Raw genomic sequence first — 27,263 nt, forward strand, 5'->3', positions numbered from 1 at the left:
CAGATTTTCAAGACGAAAAACCGGGACGTATGGTCACCATAGTTATGTGGCGGGCTGCCATGGCCTTGTGCCCAACTCTCAAAATATTTGTTGGCGCGAGCGTTGAGTGCGTGCTCCTTTACTTGCGCCAAAAAAGGTTGCAAACACTGTTGCAGTTTTCACAAAGGGCATCTGAATGTGCAAAGATGTCCGTTTTCACCCTTTTTTTAAAAATCAAATTGTGGAAAATGAATGCCTTTTTTGCGCACTTTAAAGCACATCCCAAATTCACAGCAAACCCATTCACCTGTGACTGTTGGAGCAAGCGCAGGGGATGTGCAAAAGGCTTGGGGGTGTGCCGGTAATTTCTGACCAAGTTCTGCATTTATTTAAAGTGGCAAATCAGCTCTGTGCACTCACTTGCACTTCTATTTCTCAGCAGGGGATAGACATGGTGTGTTTCTTTTTTACATTTTGAAATGACGTCCCATTAAGGCACTGTTCACTGTGAAATGTAACCCCTCCTCGTGGGCGCGGTGAGCATGTGATACATCAGTGCCTGGAACGGGCTGCTGACACTAACGTTTGCATGGGGCTTAGCCACTGCCTCATGTGCGCTGCGGTACAAACTCCTGGGAATAGTGTCACCTTTCTCAATGAGATGACCTGCACGTTTCCCATAATCGGCATCTTAAAGAATCTTATCGCTTTGATAATAGGTTGGGAGTGTGATAGGAACATATTTGTTAATGCATGATTAAGCCCTTTGTGAAGAATCCACCATTTTGATGTGTTAAGTTCCCATTGGTACCTGCTACAAAATGCTAGGTCAAATTGCTTCTACGTGAGAATGCATGCGAATAGAGAAGTTTTAGCCTCATTGGACCTCATCAGTGAGTTGTGAGTTGGGTCTTGTTTGAACCCAGCATATCTACGATGGCATTTGTGATCGTCGTTGCACTCCAAGCACTGGTACATTGGCCTCCGTCCACGTTTCAGCCCAGTGGCGGCTGCTTACATCGGGTGGGGGGGGGGCGCCGCCCCCCCAGCCAGGCCCCCCAGGAGTGTGCAGTAGACTGCATGCAGAGAAGTTCAAGTGAGAATATCAGTGTTTCAGAGCAGCCAGTTAATTGTTTAAGTATGAATAAATAATTACTCTGCCGCTCTGCAATTGAATCTTCATGTGGCTGGGCCTGCCACAGTGTCATCAGAGGGGCGCGTCCCATTTTACTGAGCTTTTGTAATGGTAAAGTGCGTGGAGCTCGTAGCTCCACACACTCTACGTACACATCCTCAATCTAGGAGGCTGGCAGGGCGCTAGAGGGGTGGCCCTGCCAGCATTATAATCTGTGCGCAAACAGCGCACCACCAGGCTGATTGACCTGCGTGGGTAGCAACAAGTTAAAGGAATATTCGTCATTGGCTGGTGGCCAGCCAATGACAGAGTGTGGTGTGGGCAGGGTTGGATGGCGTCTTCTCGAGAGTTCTCTCCCTTCTTCAATCACTTTGCTGTGTCTGAGCTGCCCAAGGGAACCTCCTCAGCAGAGCCTACCTGCTTCCCTTGACGGACGGATGACGGTGCAGGATGCAACCTACCTGGTAAGTGCAATCGGTCTAACTTAAGTTCTTCTAACTAACTTGAAGCACACAAGCCAACTAAAGTGTGAGGTTACTTGTAGGCCCTGGCCGAGACCAAGAGGCATTAAGAGTCTTAGGGCCCTTTCTCGGCCTACATGTAACCTTGCACTTTAGTTGGCTAACGGAGCCGCGTCGGCATGCTTACTGCTTATTGAAGATTGATTACTTAATAGTCAATCTTTAATAAGGGTGCTGATGTGTCGCCGACGAGGACTTCACTTTTTGTCCCTGTGGCAGCTGCCTGGCCTTCATTCACGCCCAGGAGGACAGTGCTCCGGGATGCTTCCCCCCACCCCACACTCTGGGCTGTTGGTCCTCCTGATTGCGTCTCCCTCCCTGGCCCTGTAGTATAAGACGGGAGGAAGGAGGGGGTGTGCTCAAGTCTGCGGCTAAAACAGAGATTTGAGCTCCCTCATCCCCTTTCAGTGCCATTCCTGTAAGTCATATATGCTATAGAGCGGTGCGGTTTGAGCCCTGTAACCTTTTGCATGCGACTCGCATGCAAAAGGTTACGGGCCTCAAACCGCAGAGCACCTCGATTTTAAATACTATATCATAAAGCATTTAAAATCGAGGTACTATATCATATAGCATTTGAAATCGAGGTGCGAATAGCATGCAAAAGGTTACAGGGCTCAAACCGCACAGCTCCTCGATACGACTGTATGATACTTGTGATTGTGCTATGTGTGTTCTTCATTTTTTTTTTTAACACCACCTGTCCAAAGTAGCATGTTGCATGTTTAGCGAGAAAACGTTGTGGAAAAAAGTATGGTAAGGCTTTTATTGTCGCATGCAAATATTGTACTAATTGTTAAAAACGGTGTAAACTCGTTCCATGGAACGACTCAAGCCTAGTATTTCACAACTCAAGGGCACTAAATCTGCCATCATGCCATGAATAAATTAAGCCTACACCTGCCTGACCGGCCATATCCTGCTGTATGATGCGCATTGTTGGATGAGGCCGGTGTCGTCCCACTACACTTGAGACGTTTTGGGATATTTGTGACCTTCCTATGTGGCTGGACGAGAGTGAGCAACTCTGCCTGTGTTTCCGATTGTATTCTCCTGTGTTTGCTGCTCAAAAACACAATAGGGAGACTTGTGCTAATCATACCATTACCATCTACTCCCACAATATCGTGGCAATGATTTCCCAATTGTGCACAAATAAAAAGGAAAAGGTGTGCACACTGTGCTGTATTAGCTTTTTGAGGGTTTTAGCATGGTTGGGTCACAGAGTTCCTGCTATAGAAGATATGCTACACACAACAGTCTTATTGTCATCCAGCCACATCAAGGTTACACACCATGGTTTTGAAGCAACACGCCCATTGACAGATAATTCATTGATTAAGGATTCACGATCGCAAAATGTGTTGGATTTTTCCTTCGGTCCTCTTGTGAAACGAATTAATTTGGGCATGTACTCATTAAAGATTTCTTTTGTTTTCTACCCATCAACGCTTAGTACTATTTTCAATAAGAGAGGGAAACAATAGCAACAATGGTGTGTACCATAACAGGCAGTGACATTACGAGGTAGAGCTTAACTATGAGTGTGTGTATTTGTAGATTTCTTGACGCTGTCAGAGCAGACACACGGACAGAAAGTCCTTATTTACATGTGTTTGAGTGTCACTGTCTGTGCTTCCAATCCTTTCTGGAGAGTTGGGACAAAGAAGATGAAAGAAATTGAGTTTCGGTGTGAGCTTCTTAAAAATGAACGATTCTCTTTATTATTTGTAGGCCTTCAGTACTTCCCCGCCTAGGTGCACGCCAACAATTTGGACATTTGTCATGGACAATTTTGTGCAATTTGTCTCGATGGAGTGGTTTGACAAAATCCATAAAGCCACAAAACCTCTGTGGAACATAATGCTTTCATAGTGTGCTCTTTAAAAATGAAGAAACATTCTCATTAAAACCTAACTTACTGAATAATATAAAGGAAGGATAAACATGTTTTTTTAACCAGTTTTTTTTTACCAGTCTACTGAATAGTATACAACAGTTTTCAAAATCCAACTTCTTTCAAACATTATTTTCCTCTTAAAAACAAAAATCCTTTCATGGTATACTAAGCCAAATTAAATGCTACCTTGGGCCGGGAAGATAGCTCAGGGTCAACACGTTTGTCTTGGAAGCAAGATAACGCAGAGTAACACAGGTTCAATCAAATCGCAGTCCCACTAAGAGACTGTTTTCGGGTATTAAATGCGTTATAAAAGATGCCATTAAAGCAACTGAACTTGTGAATGACACTTGTGAATGCTATGGCAATAGTATCCAGTTACTGCTGGCCGAACAACAATATGAAGTTTCTATACTTCGAGCTCAGTCACAAGGAAAATAGGCTCTTCATAATAAAGGCAGTGCTCCTATTTTTCATTAGGTGTTTTTTGCTTATGTCCTGTAATATCACTGCATCTGTGATTAGCATCCGCAATATCATGTGTGAAGTCATGAGAAGTGCCCGACAGAGGTGAGTTGTGGTTGACATGCAAACCATAACTAGCAGAGAATATCTGTAGTTTTTAGGGTTTGCATTGCAACCATAACCTTCATTCAAGTAAATATTTTTTGACAGCCATTAGAGGTGGGACAAATGTTGCATTAATTAAGTGGTTAACAAGTAATATTTTATCTTAGTTTCTCCCCTTTCAGAAAATGCCTAAAATATATTTTTCCATCATTACTGGCTAGCTACGTAATGAATTTCTTTATGCATACACCATAGTACCAGCTTTTCTCAATACAAGCTTCTGAAAGTTACACCATCAAACTTGCACATGTAAGAATAATGTACCACCATTAATATGTAAAACCTAATGCTTTTTATGTCATATTTCGGTGGGTGTGGACAGTAAATTGCACATTTTGGCAGCCATTTTTCAAAATATTTTGCGGGGGGAGCACTCCATGCACCCCCCTTGGATGGTGTGGGCTCGCCTGCTGCATGCGCTCGCTCCCAAATTCACCCTTCGAAATGTACGCCCCACCAGCTTTCAAACTCACCAGCCGCCACTTTTTAAGCCCAAACTGTTGGCATTGCCAATGCTTGTTATTTCAAGTATGTTACTCACAAGTCTTAGCCAGGGTTACGGCACCCAAACAAATGAGGGTCGGCACAAAACAGAACAGTGAATTCAATCTTTCTCTTAGCTTCTCGTTCTTAGAAAGCTGAAAGGGGGAAAGGGAGGGAAGATCCTGCCGTCCCAGAGCTGCATCCAGTCTTTCACGGAAGCCTGTCTCTATTTCTTGGCTTCAGGGGTAGAGGAAAGATAGAAAAGGCCGGATGTGTCCCATGCATGCGATCAATAAAAACCATGATTCCAAATGTCATGGTTTTTGTATTTGATCTAGACATGATTTCTTGGTTTTAGACTTGTGCTGGTTTAAATACACATTTTCTTTCTTTCTTCCGAAATCAGGCCTAAGCCTATTTTAAGTGTATTCAAATGAATTTTCCTTGTGACTTAAGGTATCCCCTGCCAATCAAGCCTTGATTTACTTAAGTCCCTGGTCGCGCCCATGCATCACCTGTACATTTCAGACTTGTTCTCTGGTCTGGATCCGCATACATGCAGAGAATCCACATACCCTATTGCGTGGGTAGCCAAGTTCTGTACTCCTCTGACCCTCTCTCAGTCACCAAACCCCTTTTCTTCCATCTCTCTTCATTCCCCACAACCCTTTGAAGCAAATAATTGATTACTAATCTTCCAGTAACTCAATTTTAAGAAATGGTTTATATCTTATTTATGTTTTACTACTTTTTAAGGCATAGGGTGAAAAAGTGCTTTAAAACTGAATTTTTGGACCCATTTATCCCAAGCTTTCTTGATCAGAAAACACCAAAGTTCTGATTAATGGGGTTGGGCTTTCTGGCTCAGTGTTCGCTAAAGCCACGTGAAAAACATTTCCTTAGCCACGTTTGGTGCTCAGATCACCCCTGCTTGTTCTTATAGGCCAACATGTTAATACGGCATATGCTTATGCAGGGGACTCTGTTTTGTAGGACCTATGCTTCATTGATCAATAGCCAAATGTTATCTTAAAGACGGCTTAAAAAATTAACAATTAACCGAACACATGGAAAAAAGTTGAGGTAACCTACAAAATGGTCCGAGAATTCCCCAAAATTGGAAATCTGGCTAAACAGCTATTTTAAGTGCTCTGTATAGTTAAATGCAGTATTAAAGTCTAATGTTGAGCATGGCACACAAAGCACATACTACAAAACGTGGCAGTTTGTTATCGCTCCTACGGGTCAATTTGCATTATTGACCAAAAATACATATATAATGAAAAAGAGCTGCATAGATTTGTCAGAGGACCCTACACACATAGTAAAGTATCTATACTACCTCCTCTGCCACCCTATCTTGCCTCACACGCCCTTACACTCAAACACTCCCTGTTAACAGCTGCCACCCTCCACACCCTCTGAAACGTACACATGCATACTCCTGCTTATCGTTTTTCATGTTTCTGACCGGCACAGATGGATGGCTAGCCGCTGTCCTTTCTGCACGCACCCATCTTGTTTCTGTACTACTAATGCTCTTATTTCTGCCAGGTCTAGTCACACCTTCCCCCTAACTTTATCTGCTTTGTTCCACTGTTTTTCATCTTCATTCTACAGTAACCACTCACCTTCGAATGTGGGCATAATGGTCAGAAACATACGTCCCACAAAGGCCTCTAAATATTCTGTCACAACACAGACATACTCACTTTCTCCATCTGTCTACCCGGCTTTCACTCAATTACCTCCCTTGCCATTCTGTCTTAGTGGTTCTAATATTTTGAGGGTATCCATGATAAAGTTGCCAGGAAAAAGGTCGCCAGGGGGCGACATTTCTGCAAATTTGCACTCCCAGGAAAATCAAGCACTTTCCCCATATATTTTAGGACCGACCTATATAATAGTAATTAATACCCATCCTAGAATATGTGGGGGAAGACTTTTAGGGCTGCAGGGAAAAAGAAATAATTATCGCCCACCTGGCGACTTTTTCCCAGACGACATTTTCACATAGAAGTGAGAGACAAATGTAGCAGAGGAACATTTTGTTTTTAGGTGTCTAAAAATGGAAAACCCAGGCAACATAACTTATGAAATGGGGAAATCTCAACGAGGGCAAAATATTCTGGAATGTCAGGGATATCTACATTTTCATGAAAAAATGTAATGGAAATAAATCGTTTTGGAAGTGCTGTGAATATGTAAAATGGAACGCACAGGACGTGCAACACTGAAGGATAGCATTTTGATAAAACTAACAGCAAAACCATAAACCTGATAGAGGTAAAATTAAGAGAGAATGACATGACATAAAGCTTCAAGCATGTGCTAGTGAAGCAAGTACAGTGCAATATCGAAAGAACATCTAGCAAATGTCATATTTCAGGAAGACTACCATTTATATATGTATGCATTCATATTTGTAAAGCGCAGAAGAAAACAAGGCCCAGAGACATCTGCGTGCTAGAAAATAAACTGGAGGCAACAGGATCAGCAGTTCTACAATAAAAAGGGGTTTGAGGCTTTCTGAAAGCGCAGATGCTCAGGGATTTCTCGCAAACCCTGAGGAAGAGAGTTCCACAATGTTTGTGCGAGGACGGAAAGGGTGTGTCCTCCGGACCTTGACTTATAGATTTCCTATATTGCACCATAAATCCCAAAGGCCTCAGGGCACTCACTGGACCAAACAACAGAGAACTGAAAAACATGGTGCATCAGTCAGATAGTGTAGAGTCAGTCAGCTTCTTTGTCAAATAAAATTGTTTTAACACTTTTTTTATATCGGGTTATTGAGGCACTTAGTCTGAGTGTGAGAGGGAGGGCCTTCCTGAGGGCTAGGAGCCCATGCATAAAAGTTAGAGCCACCTATTTTCTTAAGGGAAACACGTGTATGGGACAGTAAGACATCTTTGTTGGAACGTAAAGTACCTCTCTTCGACAGTTTCTTAATGCGCGAGCAAAGACAAGCTGGGGAATTGCCAGCCAGGCATTTGTACACTAAGACAACTGCTCTGAATTGAAGTATTTTGTTAACTGGGAGCCAATGCATCTTCAAATAAGCATCAGACACCTGAGACCGGCGTCCAATCCCGCAGACTGCTTGGACTGCCCGTTTTGAATGAACTGCATTCTTTTTATGTTGGCTTGGGCGACAACAAGAAGACTGTTACAATAGTCCAGTTTTGTATTCATGATAGCAGCTGCTATCAAAGCCCCTTTAGTCTCTGAGAGATAGGGACACATTTGCCAAAGCAAGTGAATCAGAGAGGAGCAGAGAGTTTAGGTAAGAATCGTGCTTTTTAAAAGATAATTGGGAGTCGAAATAGACCACCAATGTTTTTACAGATACAGAGACTTGAATAGAATTGTCAGAGATCGTAAAACTACTGTATTGAGGATCCTGTTTTTTTAATTTAGGACCATTTCCAAGAATAAGCAGCTCAGTTTTTCTATTATTCAAACCCATGAGTTCACAGCCATCGAGAATTGTACAGTAGTAAAAACGTAATTTACCCTCTCTGAATCTTGAGTATAGGATCCAGAAAACTCCAAGATAATCTGGGTGTCGTCTGCATAATTTGAGCCAGGAGATCACACAGAGGCCTAGAATATACATTTAGCAGTAGAGGCGAGAGGCACGAGCCCTGCGGGACGGCGCAGGTAAGGGACGCTGTTTGTGATTGCGCATCATACTTTCACCATCCTAGGGCCAAAGAAAGGTTTGAACCAACTGACGTCGTTACTAGAGCATCTGCCATTCTTGACCAGTCTGTCTTCCAGGAGATCATGATCCACTAAATCAAAGGCGGCAGAAAGATCTAACAATAATGCTATGCCAACTTTGTCAATCATTTCCGCTATATTAGATTTCAAATCTAGGAGGGCTGTCTCGGTCCCATGATTTACACGAAAACCAGATTGTCTGAGAGCAAGGATTTTGTTGTTCCACAAAGGCTTGGTATTGGCAACATGCCACTTTATCGAGTACTTTTAGAAAGAATGGCACGTTTGTTATAGGCCTAAAATTTCCCAGGTCGCTGGCATCCAGGTTCCGTTTTTATTTTAGGACAGGCATAATCCAGGCTTCCTTAATGCATTCAGGATCATTGGCTCTAAAAAAGACTGGTTGATAAACCTTGCGACCCATGGGGCCAAGGGAATTCAGAAACTCCTTAAAGAAGGATGCTGGAAAGATTTCCCCTTTGCACAGTGTAGGTTTCATCACAGAAATGAATTCAAGAACTTCACTTCCCGACACCTCCTTAAAAGAAAAACATTTAAAAGCTGTTAGTATATCAGTAATATCCGCTGTACATAGAAGAGGCATAAGAGCTCCTTTATTCTTCATGAGTTTAACTTGTTTGTTAATACAAAGTGGATGTTGCAATGTTTTCTGTAAAAACCCATCATGAATTCTTTGGCACCATTTGTTGTCAGTAACAATATACATTTTAGCTGATGTCCCTTTTAATTCATGCAGAACAGAAAACAGTTCCCTTGTTTAGATTTTGCTGCTTCAATCCAGGCATTTAATTTAATTTCTTTTGCCATAAACACGGCAACCCTAACGTTTTTCTGGTGAAGCCTTATAGGCAGAGAGAGTAAGGTCGGAGGGATGTCTCCTCCAGCTGCATTCAGTTCTGCGTTTCACCTTTCTAGCAGATAGAACGTCAGTGTGAACCAATGTTTGTTTGTTTGTTTGTTTATTTATTTATAGCGCGCGCCAGACCCGAAGATATCCGAGCTTGTGTGCAAGAATACTTTAAGCTTACAGGTTACATATACACATTCCAAGTAGATACAGGATACATTGACAACAGGGTAATGATTACCCTACAAGTTTGTAGACAAAGTTATATACAGCGTTATATACACAAGTATTTGTACACAGAGGTGTATACACAGTATACAATGACAGTCAAAGAACAAGGTGGAGTAAGCGAGAGAGATGAACAAGTAAGTATACGTTCAGCTGCAGTTTAACAGATGGGTAAGACGTAAGTAGTCTTGATGTCGGATAGTTATAGGTCGTTTTCTTTGAGCCGTTTAATACAGTTAAGTCTGAAGTGTGGATCGGGTTGGTAAGACCTTAAAGAGGATGGGAGGGAGTTCCACAACTGGGCTGCTTTGACAGGGAAGCTGTTGCTTCCGGCAGTGCTCAGTTTAAATGAGGGTACAACTAGCTGGTTGGTATATGCTTCTCTGGTAGGTCTATTGGAAGTTCTTCTATTGAACCTTTCTATTAAGTATTTGGGGGCTAAATCATTAATACTTTTGAATGTTAGTGATACTGTTTTAAGTTTAATTTTGTCCGCTGTGGAGAGCCAGTTAGATTGTCTTCTGATATCTGAGATATGCTCTCTTCTTGGGATTCCTAAGGCAGCTCAGAGGGTGTTATTCTACAAGGTTTGGATTTTTTGCAGTGTGTGTTTGTTAGACCCTATGTATAATGCGTTACAGTAGTCCAATTTGGATAATACCAGAGCTCTTGAGAGGGTGAGGCAGCTGGTAGTGGACAGGTATGGTTTTGCTGCTCTAATCAACTTACAGGTGTATGCGGTACTAGAGGCCATCATACTCACCTGCTTTGTTAGAGAGAGGCAAGAGTCAAGGTAAAAACCTAATGTTTTTACCTCTTTTGCTACCTTAATGATGATGCCATCTATAACAAATGATGAATAGTCATCGTTCAGTCTTTTGATATTTTGTTTATTCCCCAGTATGATGAGTTCCGTTTTGTCATCATTCAGGCATAGACCATGACAGGCCATCCAATGATTTTGTTGTGTTGTTTTCTTCTGAGTGGTTAGCCTAAGTGGTGCTAAAATGTAAAAAAACTAAATTTGTAGACTTTCTAAATTGACTAGTGAAGTCTGAAAGAGGTGTATCCTCCTGTAAAGAAGGTGATAAAGGAGTGGCTAATATAGCAAAAGCCCCATGTGTGACCTTCCGGGTGTTCCTAGAAAGGACATGGTTCATAGCCAGAGGAATATTTTTATTAGGAGAAGGAAGAGAAAGGACAAACTGAAGAAAGAAGTGATTCAACCTGATTTTTGGCCATGATCCAATCTGCGTTTCCTCTGCAGTTTGTAGGAGTATTAACATGTTGTTTATATACAAGATTCTCAAGAATATCTAACAATGATAAGGCAACTTGATCTTAAGGATAATTTGCCCGTAAGGTAAAGTCTCTGAGTATCAAATGAGCTGAAGAGTGTTTAGATATGCCCCCCAGGCATGCTAGCAATTGTTCCCCAAAAAACAGCATCAAAGTAGGTGGTCTGTACAGTAATAAAATACTAAGTGTGCTGACTCAGTTAAAATGTAGCTTAATAAGCATAGACTCACAATGATCAAAATCTAGTATATCAGATTTAAAAGTATTAAGATGCGGTCTAAAAATCAGAGCCACTCCACCCCCTCTTGCGCCTACATGATCAATGTGGTGAATTTTATAACCTTTTGGCATTGCAATCTGGGTAGCCTGCGGAAGCGTGCAGCTAAGCAGCTCTGAGTAGTGGATTGGAGCCTGTGTGCTGAGACATAACCTGTGAGCTTGACCAAAGAAAAACTGGGCCTACGGACTAGACAGAATGGTGTACACTACACAGGGTCTTGAATATGATCTGACTTCTGACCAGAAGCCAGTAAAGAGTGGCCAGCAGCGTAGCAGAGTGTGATAGCCTGGGGATACTTAGGGCCAGGCGAGCTGCTGAGTTTTGAGGGATCTGGAGTCTCTGGACCAGACAATCAGGCTGCCCCAGATAAATGATGTTACAATAGTCCAGAGAGCCCATGATAGAGGCAGTGACAACCGTTAGGAGGCAGAAGTGGTAGCTTTATTCCTAGGCTTTTCACGCAAGCGTTAGGGTCCAGATAGGGGTTAAGAGAATCAGGCAAAAAGATCAGAGTTCCAAATGGACAGGGGATTTATGGAGCCACCAGGATCTCAGTCTTCTCCCTGTTTAATTTCCGTCAGTTTCCCACCATCCAGGGCCCGACCCCAGTAAGACACTCCCTGAGTTTCAAGCAAGGATCCAAAGCCAGGGACCTGAGGCATAAAATCAACTGAGTATCTTCGACATATGTGCAAAAACAGATGCCCTGGGAGGAGACGGGGTCTGCAAGAAGGCACAGATAAAGATAAAAAAGGAGAGGCAACAGAGAGGACCACTGAGGGACCCTGCAGGAATTAGAAGAAGGAGCAGAAGAGAACAGAAATAAAGAAACTGTGTGTTGGCGCGCTAAGAGGAAAGAGGTAAACCAGGCCAAAGGATCACCTGACATCCCAGTCGGCTTCAAATGCTTGAGAAGAATTGTATGGTCAATGGTATCAAATGCTGCAGAGAGGTCAAGGAGAATCATAATTTGACCTCTCTTCAATCCTACAATAGTGCCAGGTCATCAAGGATGGAAATCATGATCGACTCCGTTCCCATGAGTGGTCTAAAACCTGCTTGGAAAGAATGTAACTGGCATTTCGTCTCCAGAATTCTGGAGAGCTGCGGGGTGACAATGGTTTCCATGAGTTTCATAAGAGCCGGAAGCAACGAAAGAGGGTGATAACTGTCAGGTAGTGGTGGATTAAGTTATGTTATTTTTTTTAAAGAGTAGAAGCAATGGCAAATTTAGGAGGAGCTATGATGCCCCCATTATTGAACGAATACCTAAGAACTGAAGTGAAGAAAGAAACACAATCCAAAGGAAGAGATTGAATCAAGTGTGATGCTGACTTAAATTTTCAAATGTCTTTAACAGCGATCTCATTAGTAACAGGATCAAAGAGAAAGGCAGAGGTCAAGTCCCCAAGATGTTTTTCTAGTAGGCGTGTTACGGACAGGACACTGGGCTCGGCCTCCACAATCATACTCCTAATCCTGCCAATTTTATCCTGGGAATAGGAGGTGTTCTGATCACAAACTATCCTTGAAGGAGCAGGTTCAATGAAAGGCGGGGGTGGTACAGAAAGTTCTTTCACCACCGTAAAAAGGTTCACGTGTGGAAAAGGTAGCAGAGATAATACGATGAGCATAATGATGAGATTTGGCAGTTTTATGTCTTTCTAATAGACGAGAAAAGCTTGCTTAAAATTTGCTTTAGATTCCAGGTCAGGAGCAAGGTGCATTTGCATTTGGCCCGCCAAGACACTTGATTCAACAGTCTCATTTGAGGGGAAAACCAGGGGGTGGATGGTTTTGGATGACAGATACCCAGCTTTACCGGGGCCAATGTATCAGAAGTGGTGATAAATGCTGTAATAAGAGCTGTACAAGGGTCAAGAGATCCTTCACTGGAGGTAGTAAGCTTCAGTATGTTACTTTTAAGAAAACCAGCAACTTAATATGAGGTGGTTTTAGCCCAGACATGCCCACAAACGTGTGTTTCCGGTTTAAATTTAGAAAAGGGAGGTGAAGAGGAAGAGGAAGAGGAGGTCATCTAACCAAATGACCAGTATAATTTCAAAGGTGGTCAGAAGCTACTCTGCAGAGAAGATGAGGTCCAACGTACTTTGGGCCTTATTACGACCCAGGCGGTAAGGGGTTAACAGTGCCGTAAAAGGTGGCGGCGCCGTTAACCCCTTACCACCTAATTACGATGTCCCTTTGCGGGTCCCCACCTTAATTGCTGGTTTTAGCAGCCGTTAAGGAAGGAACCCGCAAAGGGACTTTTGAGGTAATTCCGGTACCGCAATTTGCGGTACCGTAATTACTGCCTTCCCAATTCCCATTGAGCCCCATCCATGGCGCAATTGGTAAAATTGGTAAAATACCAGCATCAACAATGGCGCTAATAGCGCCATGTTTAACACCTGGGTCGTAATGACCCCCTTTGTCTCTTATGCGTGGGCAAGTAGTTATGTGCGTATAGATTAAAGTTGCTCTGACCAGATGTAAACTTGAAAGCCTGAGCATCATCAATGTCATTCACATGCACATTGAAATCCCCCATTAAAACAAGGTTTGTTTGCAACAGATTGTTGCCTGCTACCAACTGCTGAAACCTACTTAGAAAATCCTGGGACAGAAAGGGGGGGGGCCATAGGCGAGTAGTAAGTGAACAGTGTAATTGGGAGACACCTGAATTTGTGGAAGTAAAAGTACACAGGGTAAGGTGTGAGTAAGGGGAATGGTGGTAAATTCCAAGAGGGCAGAGTATATTAATGCCACGCCACCTCCAACTAAAGATGCTTTAGCATGTAGCCTGGTGGTTGGAATTGGGCAAAGTCAGGGCTGGAGGAAGATTTAAACCAAGTCTCATTGAGACATAGGATGTCCGGCTGGTAATCAGATAAAATGTCATGAATGTTGTCCTGGTGTGCCACGGCAGAGCGGGCATTAATTAGAAGGACCATCCAAGCTGAAGTGTATTTCCCATCCATCACAGATTAGGACGTATTATCCAAGTTCCAAGGGGAAACTGAGTTAACCTTCAAGCGCCACTTAGCACCTTTGCGGAAATTGAATTACAATCACATTTGGGGTGTACATTTAAAAAAAAGGAATTTTTGCAGTGTGACAACATTGACAAAGATATTAGGATTTGAATATTGTCTAAATAAATCAACAGCAACTAAAGCAAAGCAAAAAACAGGCAAATGAATGGGACATTCAAAAGTTGCCGAAACCATAGTATCATTTGTACACTAGGAGTTATTTCAAATGTAAAAGATTTTGGCAATGAGCAGGAGCAAAACGATTCATGTGAGACTTTGAGATGGGAGCTAAGGAGTATTTAGAAGCACTTCCACTGTAGGTTACTATTTTCACTTGGCACAGGCTATATGGAAGAAAATACAAAAATTAGACTACAAACAAAATATTCAACAGCTGACACTCTGGCACACAAATTTAAAAATCTAAATGGAAAAGCATTTGTGCCTCTAGATGTCAGAAGGCATTACAGTGCATTAGGGTACGACGTTCATTCATCGGCTGTTTTTTGGCTGCGTTTTTACTGAACAATGTCTGGCAAAAAAAAAAAAAACCTTTAAAAAATAGGGGTGTGTGTGTTGGGTAAAGACATCTAAGGGGTAGGGTTTGGGAGGATAGGGAACAAATAAAAGGGAATGGGGCATTCAAGTCCACTCCACGAGGAAAGAGTGGGGATCTCCACTGGCTCGACCACAATGAAACTGGAGTAGAGGAATTCTAATTTGGCAATCAAACTAAGAGACTTTGTTCAAATCTGAAACATAATAGCAGTCTTACCGTTACTGGAGCGTGGTTAAATGCTAGTCATAAATGCAGAATACAGGTTGAAGACATAAAATAATAACACTATCAATGATACCAATAGTAATAATAATGCCCTGCAGGCATCACATTTGACCAACCTTGAGATTTTGGACATTTCCTTCCCATGAATAGTTTGAAGCACAGAAGCATCGCCTACTCGTTTCTTGATCCAAAGTTCAAACCCAATTTTACTGTAGAGCAGCATCATCAGAGTGAGAGGCAGAAGGAAAAGAATAACTAGAATGAAGGTTGAATATATTTTTTGATGGACGGGAGTGGTCCATTCTTCTAAGCAGCACACATAATGTTTTTCATATAAAAAGTCATATTTAACCTAAAAAAGAAGTATGAATAATATTGTTAATCATCAATGGTCGGGACATCTATAGTACATGTTGCAAAATAAAGCAGTCATCAGTGCTTATGACAAACTTGCTATAAGGTTTAGGGTATACATTTTACTCAGGCATGATGAGCATACATATGAATTATGTAAAAACAACCATTATGGCGTTCAGAGCTCTCAGATCCACTGCATCTCTCAGCAAAGATCAGAGGATTATTATGATGTATGAGGAATTCTTCCCCCAAGGACTAACAAGTTAAAATCTTGAATGGTCTCTACTTGTGTGAAGTCAGCTCTGAACGCCTTTTAGCGTGGATATTTGAACACTTAGGTTATGCCTGATTTTCACTGACCCCTACAGATGCCATGTGGCTAAATAAAGAAAGAAGCACATTAAACGAAAACATATGAAAATGCAATCCAAGTTATCAATACGAATAGTAGAACAGCCAGAAAGTGAGTGCATTCACAGCATTACAGAAGTATAGTTGCACTAAAGAGTAAATGTGCATATAGACTATAGAAACAAGCATTTCAGATCGCATATCCTGGCAATTCATCAGTTTTACTTGCACTTCACCTATAGACTATACATTCAGTCCAATATACATTTTTTAAGATGTATAATTTCTAGCAGTAGATGGCATAACAAAGAGCACTGGATATAGTTTGCAAGCTAAAATATTTCATGCATACATATTAAACAATCATGAAAAACAAAAATTACTAAAAAAATAGCTTTTCTCCCCAGAAGGTACAGAGAGGATCATCATCCCATTAAAGAATTCTGCTGGTCAATATGCTGGCATTCCCATGTAGATCTACATCTGGCCATTTCGTGAGGAAGGAGTACATTTTACTTCATCCAACAGAGGTTCAAAATAATGGTATTCTATAAGCCATGCTTTCAAGGTGGAAAACGTCGGGCTTCTATAATCTCACCAGCATAAGGCATGCTATTAATAAAGCTACGCAAATCATTCCTTCATCAAGGATGCAAGAATATTCATCAGCTTCTAGAACAATTGACCTTGGTGACCCATATAGAGAACATCCTAAAGTATTAGGTCTAGAGTGTAGATGTAATAAGATTAATTCCCAAATGTTAGCTATTGTTTGACAAATCTAGAACATATGTAACACAACAGCTTCTGGATATGCGGGCTTAGAGTTATGTGCCCTATTTGCAATTTTTCTCCAGTGTGCAATGGATTTCATATATCGTCTTACTTCATTGATTTGTATATTCAGTGGCTTTGATTTCTGTGTGAATGAATTCAGTGAACTGCACAATATCTTCATTATTTACTTCTCCTTGAAGCAATTTACTAAACAGGTGTACCCTGCAAGCAATGTCTACCATGATTCCTCCACTGAAGACCTTGAGTAATTTGAAGAGTTCCAGGATATTAAGAAACCAAAGAGGCAGTAGGTGAGCGACTAGCCATAGGTAGATAATGCCACAATGCTATGTAGTAATATTATGCCATAATGCCATAATGTTACATAGTAGAACATTGCACTTTACTTAGGTGAGACTAGAAATGGCTTAATTGTTGCAACATCTTTAATATTACATTTTAGAACATGGTTTCCACAGACAGATAGTTAATATCTTACATGTGATCCTTGTTCTAGCAGCAAATTGTATCAATAAACAATGAGGATTGATTTCCTTAATCATTCACACCAGTCTACTCATCCTCCACGCATTAATTTTATTAGTGCTTTAGACACCTGTCCTTCCCACATCCTTAAAATGTGTGCAAACCCCCTTGAACCCATCATTACCAAATTCATAAATGCCTCCTTTGACACTTGCACAGTACCTAAAAAGCATCAAAGAGGCGTGCGTCACACCCCTCCTCAAATAACCTTTGCTTGACCCCACCCTCCCCACCAACTACCGCCCTATCACAACTGTACCTTTCCTCCTGATTTTTTTTTTGATAACACATTTTATTGATTTTTAAAATAAATAAACAAGTACAAACACACTACTAATAAAAAGGTCATCGTCTTTTTCCCCCCAGTACATGCAAATAATTGAGAATGAGTCTACATGTTACAAAAAAATCATACCCCATTCTCCTGTTATGAGCACACAAGAAACACTACGATGTGGCCCAACATGTCCCTTCAATCAACTATTCTGAGTTGTAGCTCAGTGGGCGTCTTCCCATCTTTGCCCTACTTTTTGCGCCTTTGCCGGGCATCCTCTGGCCGTATACACCCTGCGCTGACCTGTCACCCCTTGATCATAACTCGGTGTCACTTCCGACTCCCATTTTTGTGCAATGTTCCTTTTAATTTGTGCGGTGGTGGTAAACAGAAACAGCTTTTCGTATCTTGACAGCTCAAGTTCATCCTACATTCCAAGCAGTAGTAGTTTTGGGTCTCTAGGAATAGATTTGCCCATGACTGTCGATAATTCATTGCAACATGCCTCCCAGAATTGTTGAATATGGGCGCAATCCCACAGGATATGGAAGAAGGTACCCTCTTTAGTTCTGCACCGCAGGCAGGCTGGATCATTTATCCTTCCCCATTTATAGAGGGCGACCCTAGGGTAATATACCCTATGCAGTATCTTTAGTTGAATCAGCCTAAGTCTTCACGATATAGCCAATTCCCTGGGAAACATCAGTGCAGAGACCCATTCCTCTGGTAGTATAGTACCTATGTGAGTTTCCCATTTGGCTTGTAGCCCTGACAGTTCTGTTGTGCCGAAGGAGGTTATGGCACTGTACAAAACCAATGTTAATTTGTGGGTGATTTGTTCTGGGTTTTGTTCTATTGGGGTGTATTCCGGCAGGGAGTTCATATCGGGGAGGCTGACCTGTAGTGCGTGATGCAGCTAGGTGTAGTGGTATTGTTCGGTTTGCGGGAGGTTGAAGCGGATTGCCAGTTCCGTAAATGGAATTATGTTGCCTTCTTTCACAACATCATGGTACAAAGAGGGGTCTGCCCTGATGTCTTTAGTATTGAGGTCTACTTATTAATATTAAATTTAGCAGCCCTAGATTTATTCTATCATGTCACAAACTAGCAGAGACATTCTGGATGTAGTAATACTCATTAGATTTGAGCAATACAGACAACATTAGATGTGAAGGGTACAGCTTTTTTATTTACTTTGCTGTTAATGCATTTCAAAGCCATGCATTTGTTCTCATTTTGCAATTTTTTTTAAAAGAAATAAATAAAAAAGGATTCAGTACATTAAGGGTAGTTCATTTCACAGATCCTTGATGTAACTGAGTAAACAATTAAGTTGCATTGATACAAAGCTTAAAACAATGTAGTGCTTTGAAAAACAATGTGTAACCACCACCTATAGTGACAAGTGATAGTACAGGTACATAATACAAACTCCAACTAAATAGACAACAATAGATGGTATCACAGTTGGTTGTATGTAGCCAGGCTAAAGGGTGACCTAACACGTGTGGAAGCAGTGAGTAAACTCCCCCAGTTATTGCCGCACTTAGCTGCACCTGTATCTTCGTAGGCGTGGCTAGAAAACTGTTTATCAAATATATATATGTACATATATATATGGGCAGTAGAGATTTATTTCAAGATAAATTGAGTTTAGTCTTTGTACACAGTTAATGTAACACATTAATTACTTTCTATTCATCAACAGTACATTTAAATGTAAACAATTCAAAAAGTTAAGTAAATATACAAATTAAGTTTTGTAAGAGCAGCTTTATTTGGGGGGAATGTGGTTGCACAAATTTGTTATTTATTTTCCTTTCTACCCATGTATAATAAATACATTGTTTTCATTAGCCCATTTGTCTGTAGTATTAATGTCAATTGTTTATGGAATAACAAAACCCTTGAAATGCAAGGCAAAACATTTATTTGCAGGGATGTTAAGGTGAGCAATACATTGTAACAAAACCTTTTAAATTCAAGGAAAAAACTTTAGTTGCAGGGACGTTAAGGTAAGAACCGAAGGAAACAAAACCCCTGAAATTCAGCTAAAGCCACCTTAACTTTGTGCCCCCTGTTGCGCAGCCTATGAACATAATGATGACATGTGGAAGCCGGATATTAAAAATGTAATGTGGATGCCATTTTATGAGATATTACTGAGAAAACACACAGAATTCAGGACTGTGGACTGTCTGTCATCCATGCAGTAACCGGAACTGACCCTGCTTAGTTTCAAAGAAAGGAAGCATCCAGCACCCTTAAGCTATGTTTCTCTAACTGGTCTTGTAAGGTAGGCTCATATATTAGGCACGTGGCCTTAGGGGGATAACCCCTTCCTCACTTTGAAGATAAGCCGGGTTTGTCTATATATTTTTTTACAAAATGTGTATTGACTGGGAGACTACAAATACAAGAATGCAATTCAGCATAATGCAAACATGGGTCTCTGAGTGTCAAACTTCCAAGGATTGACAGTAACATGGTTTTAAAAAATAATAATTCAGATGCCCATTCGTTCGCCCATGCATGCAGTAACCAAGCCTGACCCCGCTTAGCTTCAAAGCAGGGCTGACTCTGCTTAGCTTCAAAGCAAGGAGAAAGGGCGAGCCCGTTCCTCTTAGTGGTCTTGTAAGTTTGGCTCATTTGGTCCAGCGGTTTGGGCTGTGCGCTTTGGTAAAAAAGTACCTTTTTTGTGTATGGGAAAATGAATGGGAAGTAGGCCGCACTTTTGGGTAAAACATTTTTTTGACGCTTAATAACTTTCTTATTTTTTAGCAAATCTTTACGAAGCTGCAGTCTCGAGGGAACGCAGACATTCAATAACTTTCAAAATTCTCGTCAAATCTATTACTTGAATCAAAAGTTATTAACAATAGAATTTTGAGGGGTTTCTGTGTTTCTCCAACTCACCTTAACTATAAATGTAGGATGGATTTGGCTGATATCTCGCAAACAAACAGTTTGTCCCAGAGCCAGTTACAGTTCGGAAGTTTTCCCTTTATAAGGGGAATTTTGGGGGAATCTTGTGAGACTTACACTGTAATAACGGAAGACGCGCTAAGAAACACAAATGCTTCACAAGAGCTTTATTGTGGTAAATGCCACATAATTACTGCGATATTCCCACATTAGTTATTGGGGGCAATGGATAGTAGGGGAATAAAATAAATGAGGGGGCATCCGTTGAGATCACATCTACTAGACAGTGGGAAATGAGTCTTTATGACAATGGCCCTTGACAATGGACCCTAAAGAAACCTGTTAGTGCAGCAGGTACAGTAGCCCACTTGTGCATGTTGCACCAATAGGTTTCTTTAGGACCCACTAGACATGCCCTTCGGCCCTAGCCAATACGCACAGCCTTAGGCAGTGCCCATTGTATATTTAAAAAAAAAACTAGGTTTCTTTCAAACCCACTAGTCATGGCCTTTGGCCATGGCCAGTGTACATGTTGCATCAATATGTTTCTTTGGGGCCCACTAGCCCAGGCCTTTGGCGAAGCCCAATTTACATGTTACACCAATAGGTTTCTTTGGGCCCACTAGCCATGGCCTTTATCAGTGATGTCCTCATTGATGTCATCTGTGATGCAATCATTGTGGTCATACTGTGGACTTGCTTCAAATGCGAGTGCTGAATTTCAAGGGTTTTGTTGCGTTAAATCTGTGTACCTTAACACTCTCTTAACTAAAGGTTTTTCATGGAATTTCAATGGGCATTGGTTTTGTTATACTATAGTTTCTTTGTCTTCAACTGTGGCCACTGCACATGTTGCAGCAATTTGTTTCTTTGTGGCCCACTAGCCATGGCCTTTGGCCATGACCAGTGGCACAAACACCCATTGTCCCCTGACTACTAGATGTGATCACTGTAGGAGTAAAATTTCCTTTTATTTCACTCTCTCCCAATTCCCAGGGAATTGCCCCACTAGTGGCAATGAAATACGCATACAGCTGCAATAAACTACAATGCCTGCAGTATTCCCCCAATAACCTGAAAACGATTGAAAAGCAAAACTCTTCCCAGTCCTCTTTGGCACTCACCAAGTGCCTCCTCTTATTTCCATGGGCCCCACATTCCCCTCACCTGCTTTATCCCTCCCTGCCGTCTCCCATTATTCCCTTTCACCCTTATGTTCATGTGACACATTTTCTTTTTCAATTGATTCTTCCATTGTAGTTGTGGGAATCTTGCAAGAATCTGTCCCAGAAATTAAGTTTACGCTTCGTACCCAAGTTGTTTATTTGGTCCAAATCTGTCCAGCGTTTTTTGTGCTTGCACGTGACCAAATTTGTACTTTTTCTGTATTAGAAAATGTAGGGGAGCAGGCCAAAAACAGTGTTGTTTTGCTTCCTTAATAACCTCTTCATTTTTTAACAAATACTTCCAAATATTTCTAGTCTAGGGGTGCCAGTGGCAACATTTTTGTTTGGAAAATCTCAGCCACATCCGTCCTGCAACAAAACTGGTGATTGCTGGAAGGTTTAGAATGAATACCCAAACATGTTTCAGCCTTGTGGGGCCTCATCAGTGAGGAGTAGCTTGGGTCTCGAGCCCAGCAGGCATGCGTCCCACGTCTGGGCATACTGTCCCACTTGGGGTGACTAAAGCAAAACAAAAGAAATGATGGCTGGAAGATTTAGAATTAATCTTAACCTCTTGCATTGCTGTGAGCAACCTTCCAGACCATTGTTCTTCAACTGTCAAAACATTACAAAAGGGGAAAGACCATATGCCAATCAGGCTTGGTCCAACCCCAAAAGAGGCAGTGCACCCTAAAATGCTTGTTCTCATCCCTTCTGCACAAGACCACAAGCATCCCCAAACATGTTTCACCCTCTTATCCGTCCTGCAAGTCAAATGTTAATAGCAATAGAATTTTCAGATTTCCTATGACTCAAGTCTATCACCTTCACTATAAGGCAGCTATTATCTCTCATGAAACTTGCTCCAAGATGGGGAAGGGATTTTTATAAGGTATTCTCTCTTGGAAATCCCTTTTCTTACCTAATTGGCCATTAGGTCATCCACTGTTGGATGAATCACCTCAGCTTCAAACAGCATTGATTTGAATACCTTCCTATATTCCTCGAGATTCTATAATAATAAGTGTTTGGTGTGACTTCATATTCCTCAAGGGAATATATCAGCAAACCTTCAGGCATATGTGTCAACCTCAGGAATAAGGTGCTTCTTGGCTTATGTTATGTTGATTTGTTATCAGGATACCCTTTAGCCCCAGGCATTCTTGCCACTGGGTAACTTAGCAATCTATGTCTAGCTAATAGAAAATGGAGTGAAGCTTGCTTGCACTGGCCTACTAAAAAATGGTTGTACTTGCACACGAATATCTGAAATACACACTCTTATCCTAGCTAAAATATATATGCATGTATGCATGCATGCATCCATGCATGTATTTTGCTGCCCGAATCTGCTTAGTGTCTTGCTATCTTACTACCTTCAATGAGCTACATCTTTAAAGGAATGCTAACTCACAAACACATTTATTAGTGTCTGAGACATTACACCAAAATGCCTCATCTATCTGTATAGAAGCTGCTTTCTGATGCAATGTAGGCCCTTAGCACACTCTTTGAGCTCTAAAGCGCATTAAGAACACAGTTACAGGGTTAAGCACAGCAGTCTAAACTAACATCAGGCATATATCACGTTGAAACATGATCTTGCTCCATGTACTTTTACCTTATTTTTACATGAGCCTTCCTATAGGATTCATCCACTTCATCCCAATGAAAACAAACAAGATGTTGGATTAACATTGATGTCCCCAAGCTTTGGGATGGTTTCTGTGAGGGTCCCCTCCGCAAAACCTTACTGCAAAAATTACACAAGACCTCCTCAATCTCCTTTTTGCTGTGTTGGTTCTTTACACAGAAATATTGCAAACTGCCAGCTGCGGTTGTTGTACACATTGCTTCTTCAGCAGTGGTAAACCTGAAGCCATCCATGCCACCTCATCATCACTGCTGGTCATATTCATATTGAAATGCATGACCATGGAGGAAAAATCAAATCTTTAAAAATACACAACACAAAATATCCACCCAAAAAGTATTTGATATATCAAGCTAAAATAACAAACACTAACAAACTAAAAGAAAAAGACAAAGGACACAGGTATAGAAACAAGAAAGGTAAAAACACAAAGGATACATTAAAAAACTGCTTTTAAAAGTTCCTGAAGGCTCACAATGAATTTCACCCACCAAGAGACAAAAAGCAATGATAGAAAACATGAAAAGGGTGGTTGGGAGATATAGCCGACTGAAATGTGTTTTCCATACGCGCATGTATGCCCAAGTGCAATAATGTGTTTGTGCCTAATTGATTGACCAATCACATCGCCAAAGGGGGAGTCACACCTGCACGTTTTAGTAGCCATGTCAATCTAAGGACAATCACTTTGAAAGTTACGGTGATGCGGCTATGTGGCTTGACACCTGTTTTTAAAAACCAATCACACTATAGGCTGCAGTACCCTTATAGCAGCATCAACGAACAAGCAAATGACACGATGCAATGTATTGACGCGGCTATGCTCATGCCGTTTGAAAAAAACAGCTTGTGTGAAATGAGACAATAGGACGTTGACATCCTTCAACGTGGCCACGCATCTTCATGTCTGATGTGTCAGCCAATCATATCACGTGCTGCGGCTCAATGCCTACATGTGACTTGTATCCATATCAACAAAAAGTCCAATCACACGTTGCGATGTATTGACACAGCAACGGCCACGCCCTATGAGGACATCTGTGTGTGTGGAGATGCCCAATCAGTGCGTGTGGCGGCGTGTAGCCATGAAAAATCACCCACCCACAAAAAAAGTTTCTATTGATCATTGCTATCAGTGCTTGTTAGTGAAATGTTATCCAAGTAACTACAAGAACATTTGGTACTTTAACTCTTTAATCCTTCTTCCTGTTTACTCACTTTTCACCTTATCCTCTTTTCTTTTTTCTATTGTTTGTTTCTTTTTTATTGTTAAAACGTTTTCATTTTTTGAGGCAATGTCTTTTCAGTGTTGTCATTTTTATTGTTTTACCTATTCCTCCACAGTTGGACATTCAAACATGTCCAGCCATGATAGTAGCAGCAGTGATGCTGATGTCACTTGGGTCCCCAATCCATCGCCACCCAGGAAGAAAGCAACTGGAATGAAGATCGTTGCAGACAGTTCGCAATAGTTCCAGGTGAAAGAACACTGTTCAAAAAAAGAGGAGGACGACGTACTATGCACATTGTCCAAGAAAACTCTACAATGGGACCCTTCTAATATTCCGTCACAAAGCCTAGGAACATCAATAATGATAAACCATCTGGTGCAAGTCCACTGGGATGATGTGGATGATACCTATTGGAAATGGCACGAGCACCACAAAACAAAAATGCATGGGCCTCATGCATCACATTCATGGACATCAGCACCACCTACAGCACGTGCATCCACCAGTGACGCATCGCCAAAACTAAAGGAACCTCAACTTCTGCAGCAGTGTTTACTGCACAAGCTACATTGTTACCAACTCCCGATCTCTCAGTGATGAGAGTCATGTGTGGATGATTCCCCTGCATGGGTAGCTGTGGGAGATGCCGCAACTAAGATATGGGAAAAGATCATCTCTGAATATCAATTGAACTGTCATACAATATTTTTCACCCTTTTTGAGAAAAAGAGATAGTAAAAAGAAAGAAAATACCAACAAAACATGTTTCTTTTTATTTTAGTTCCCTTTGTTACATGTTTCATCCTTATGTGTTTCCTTCCCCTGTTCCACTCCCCTCTTTCCTTCCCCCAAACGTCCTATTTAAGGGTCACCCTTTAAATTGTAAAAATAGATCAAATTGAACACAGACTGCATAAATATATCACAATATCTATTGTAATTTATTTTATGCAGTTTGAGTGCCTAAAATCTCCCAAAATGTTTGTTTGTAACCCTGGTTACAATGTTAAAAAGGGAGCCATTTAGCTGCGGTTAGAACTACTCCAGTCGTTGCACGCCTTAGCCAAAGAAGCATAATCCTGCGACTCATTGGCTGAGGCTGTAGAATGGCTAGAAATAATATAAAAAAATATTCAAATATTTGTCTTTTAAATATGTGCATTACACATATATATATCATATTTATCAAATGTCTTAGTCAATACCTTTATATGTGTTGTCTTTTTTCTTCAATATAACTAACTAACTAAACAGAATGAAATGTATTTCATAAGAAAATAAAAACAAGAATGTTTGTGGGTTTTTTCTATAATGTTTGTATTCCTAGTTCACAAGCAATTAAATATTGTATTAATTAATCATGCAATAGAGGAAAATAACTTCTCATTGGAGAGAAAAGACCTCTTTTCAGTTTTTTAAAATATTTATCAATAAGAATATATATACAATACGTATCAAAAAATCACCCTTACAAAAATAACACTTTAAAAAAGAAAGGGCTGCTAGAGTGTGGTATAGGAAGAAAATGCAGTATGATTACCTCAACTATACTAACCATTTCGGATTTAGGTAGCTACGAAGTTGGTTTTGCATCAGCAAATTCTAAAAAGAATGACCCACAATCTCACTAGTTTGTGCACCTACATAGGCATTTCACTAAAATGAATATATGTTAAAATAATGTACAAACAATATTTAATATTACATTAGCACAAATTAAATGCCATTTCCATACTTCTTGTAAAATCTGTGTGTGTCCTTTTTTTGGCCTCCTACACAAATGAGAAGTTCATAATGACATTTTAAAATGTACCCATCATATTTAAAAATTTGAAAAACTAGGAATTGTTATTTAAACTTCTATTGGCACAGATAGTTGTGTGCAGTGTGGAATACTTGTTTATGATATTCCCATTCATTCTAAAATATAAAAATGATATCTACATTGCCATTACGATACTTGTTTTATAATTTGGTGTGCATCCTTTTTTCGCCCACCTACACACCTAGGAAGCTAATGTCAATTTTCTAAAACCTACTAAAAAATGAAAAAATGTCCACGGTGTAATAACTCAATACATTGTACAACGTTTCTGAAAGCCTCCACACTGCACATAGATCATATTTAAACATTGAACAAAGTAACAATACAAGTAAGCTGTTTTAATTTTTTAATTGAATTGGAATACTTTTTTAAAATATTGTGTGCGTACATATTTCCACCACCTACACAAATAATGACTTCACACAGTATATCTAAATTCTTCTGTAAAACTCTTATTAGTAGTTATATCTCATTTATTTTACAAACATTGTACTTTATTGTTTTTGTATCTACACCCTACTGTTTACGTGTGTCATATGTAAACAGTCATGAACTTCTACACACCCTCACTTTCAAAATAATGCACATGGAACCATTTATGCAAGCTAGCACTTATAGGGAACACTTGTTCATATTAATATATACACTGTTTTACACAATAAATCAGAAATAGAAGATTGCAGAATGCTGTTTTCTCTTGTAGTTCATGTAATAGTCAGAATCTTACCTCTATAATTATTTCGTACTGTTTTTAAAATACTTTGTAGTAACACTCCATCTTTTACTTTACTTAAAACACTTATTACCCCATTCTTCCATTTCAAACTTTTATTTTGCATGTATATATCCAAAAAGAATACAAAACATACATTTTAAAAATGTAGTTCCAACACAATTAAGTAAGCATTCTTTCAACCCTTTAGCAATCTAGCTTGGTGTGTGAATATAGAGTCATTACAAACAAGCCAATCTACTTCTGTATGCACTAATGTTGTGAAATGTCAACAGAGAATATATGCCTCCTCAAGAAAAATAATTGCACACATCTTAAATGTGTTATTACTAATAGAAACTTGACTATTTACAATATTCATTACAGATGTATTAATTTGCCTACCATCAACACTTTATCTTTGAAACATAATCAATACATACTTATTAAAAACAAGATTTTGCAGTGTTGATTGTAAATTACAACCACAATAACTGCATTGCATGTCATGGAATGATTTAGTTAGAAGATCAGAAAAATGTACACTTTTCTGATCAGGGATAGGCACATATAACA

The 27,263-nt window shown here is 40.4% G+C and overlaps 1 protein-coding gene across 1 annotated transcript in view; it reads right to left on the reverse strand.

Moving 5' to 3' along the window:
• The window catches only part of QRFPR (pyroglutamylated RFamide peptide receptor), a 716,932-nt gene that overhangs the window by 185,384 nt on the left and 504,285 nt on the right, over window positions 1–27,263 (reverse strand). The window contains exon 4 of the mRNA XM_069631167.1: window positions 14,985–15,220. Within this exon, the coding sequence (XP_069487268.1) occupies window positions 14,985–15,220 (236 nt within the window). The remainder of the gene's footprint in view (window positions 1–14,984; window positions 15,221–27,263) is intronic.

This window comes from Ambystoma mexicanum, chromosome 6q, assembly GCF_040938575.1.
Source record: "Ambystoma mexicanum isolate Mex_15411 chromosome 6q, UKY_AmexF1_1, whole genome shotgun sequence".
In the NCBI taxonomy this organism is placed as follows: Eukaryota; Metazoa; Chordata; class Amphibia; order Caudata; family Ambystomatidae; genus Ambystoma; species Ambystoma mexicanum.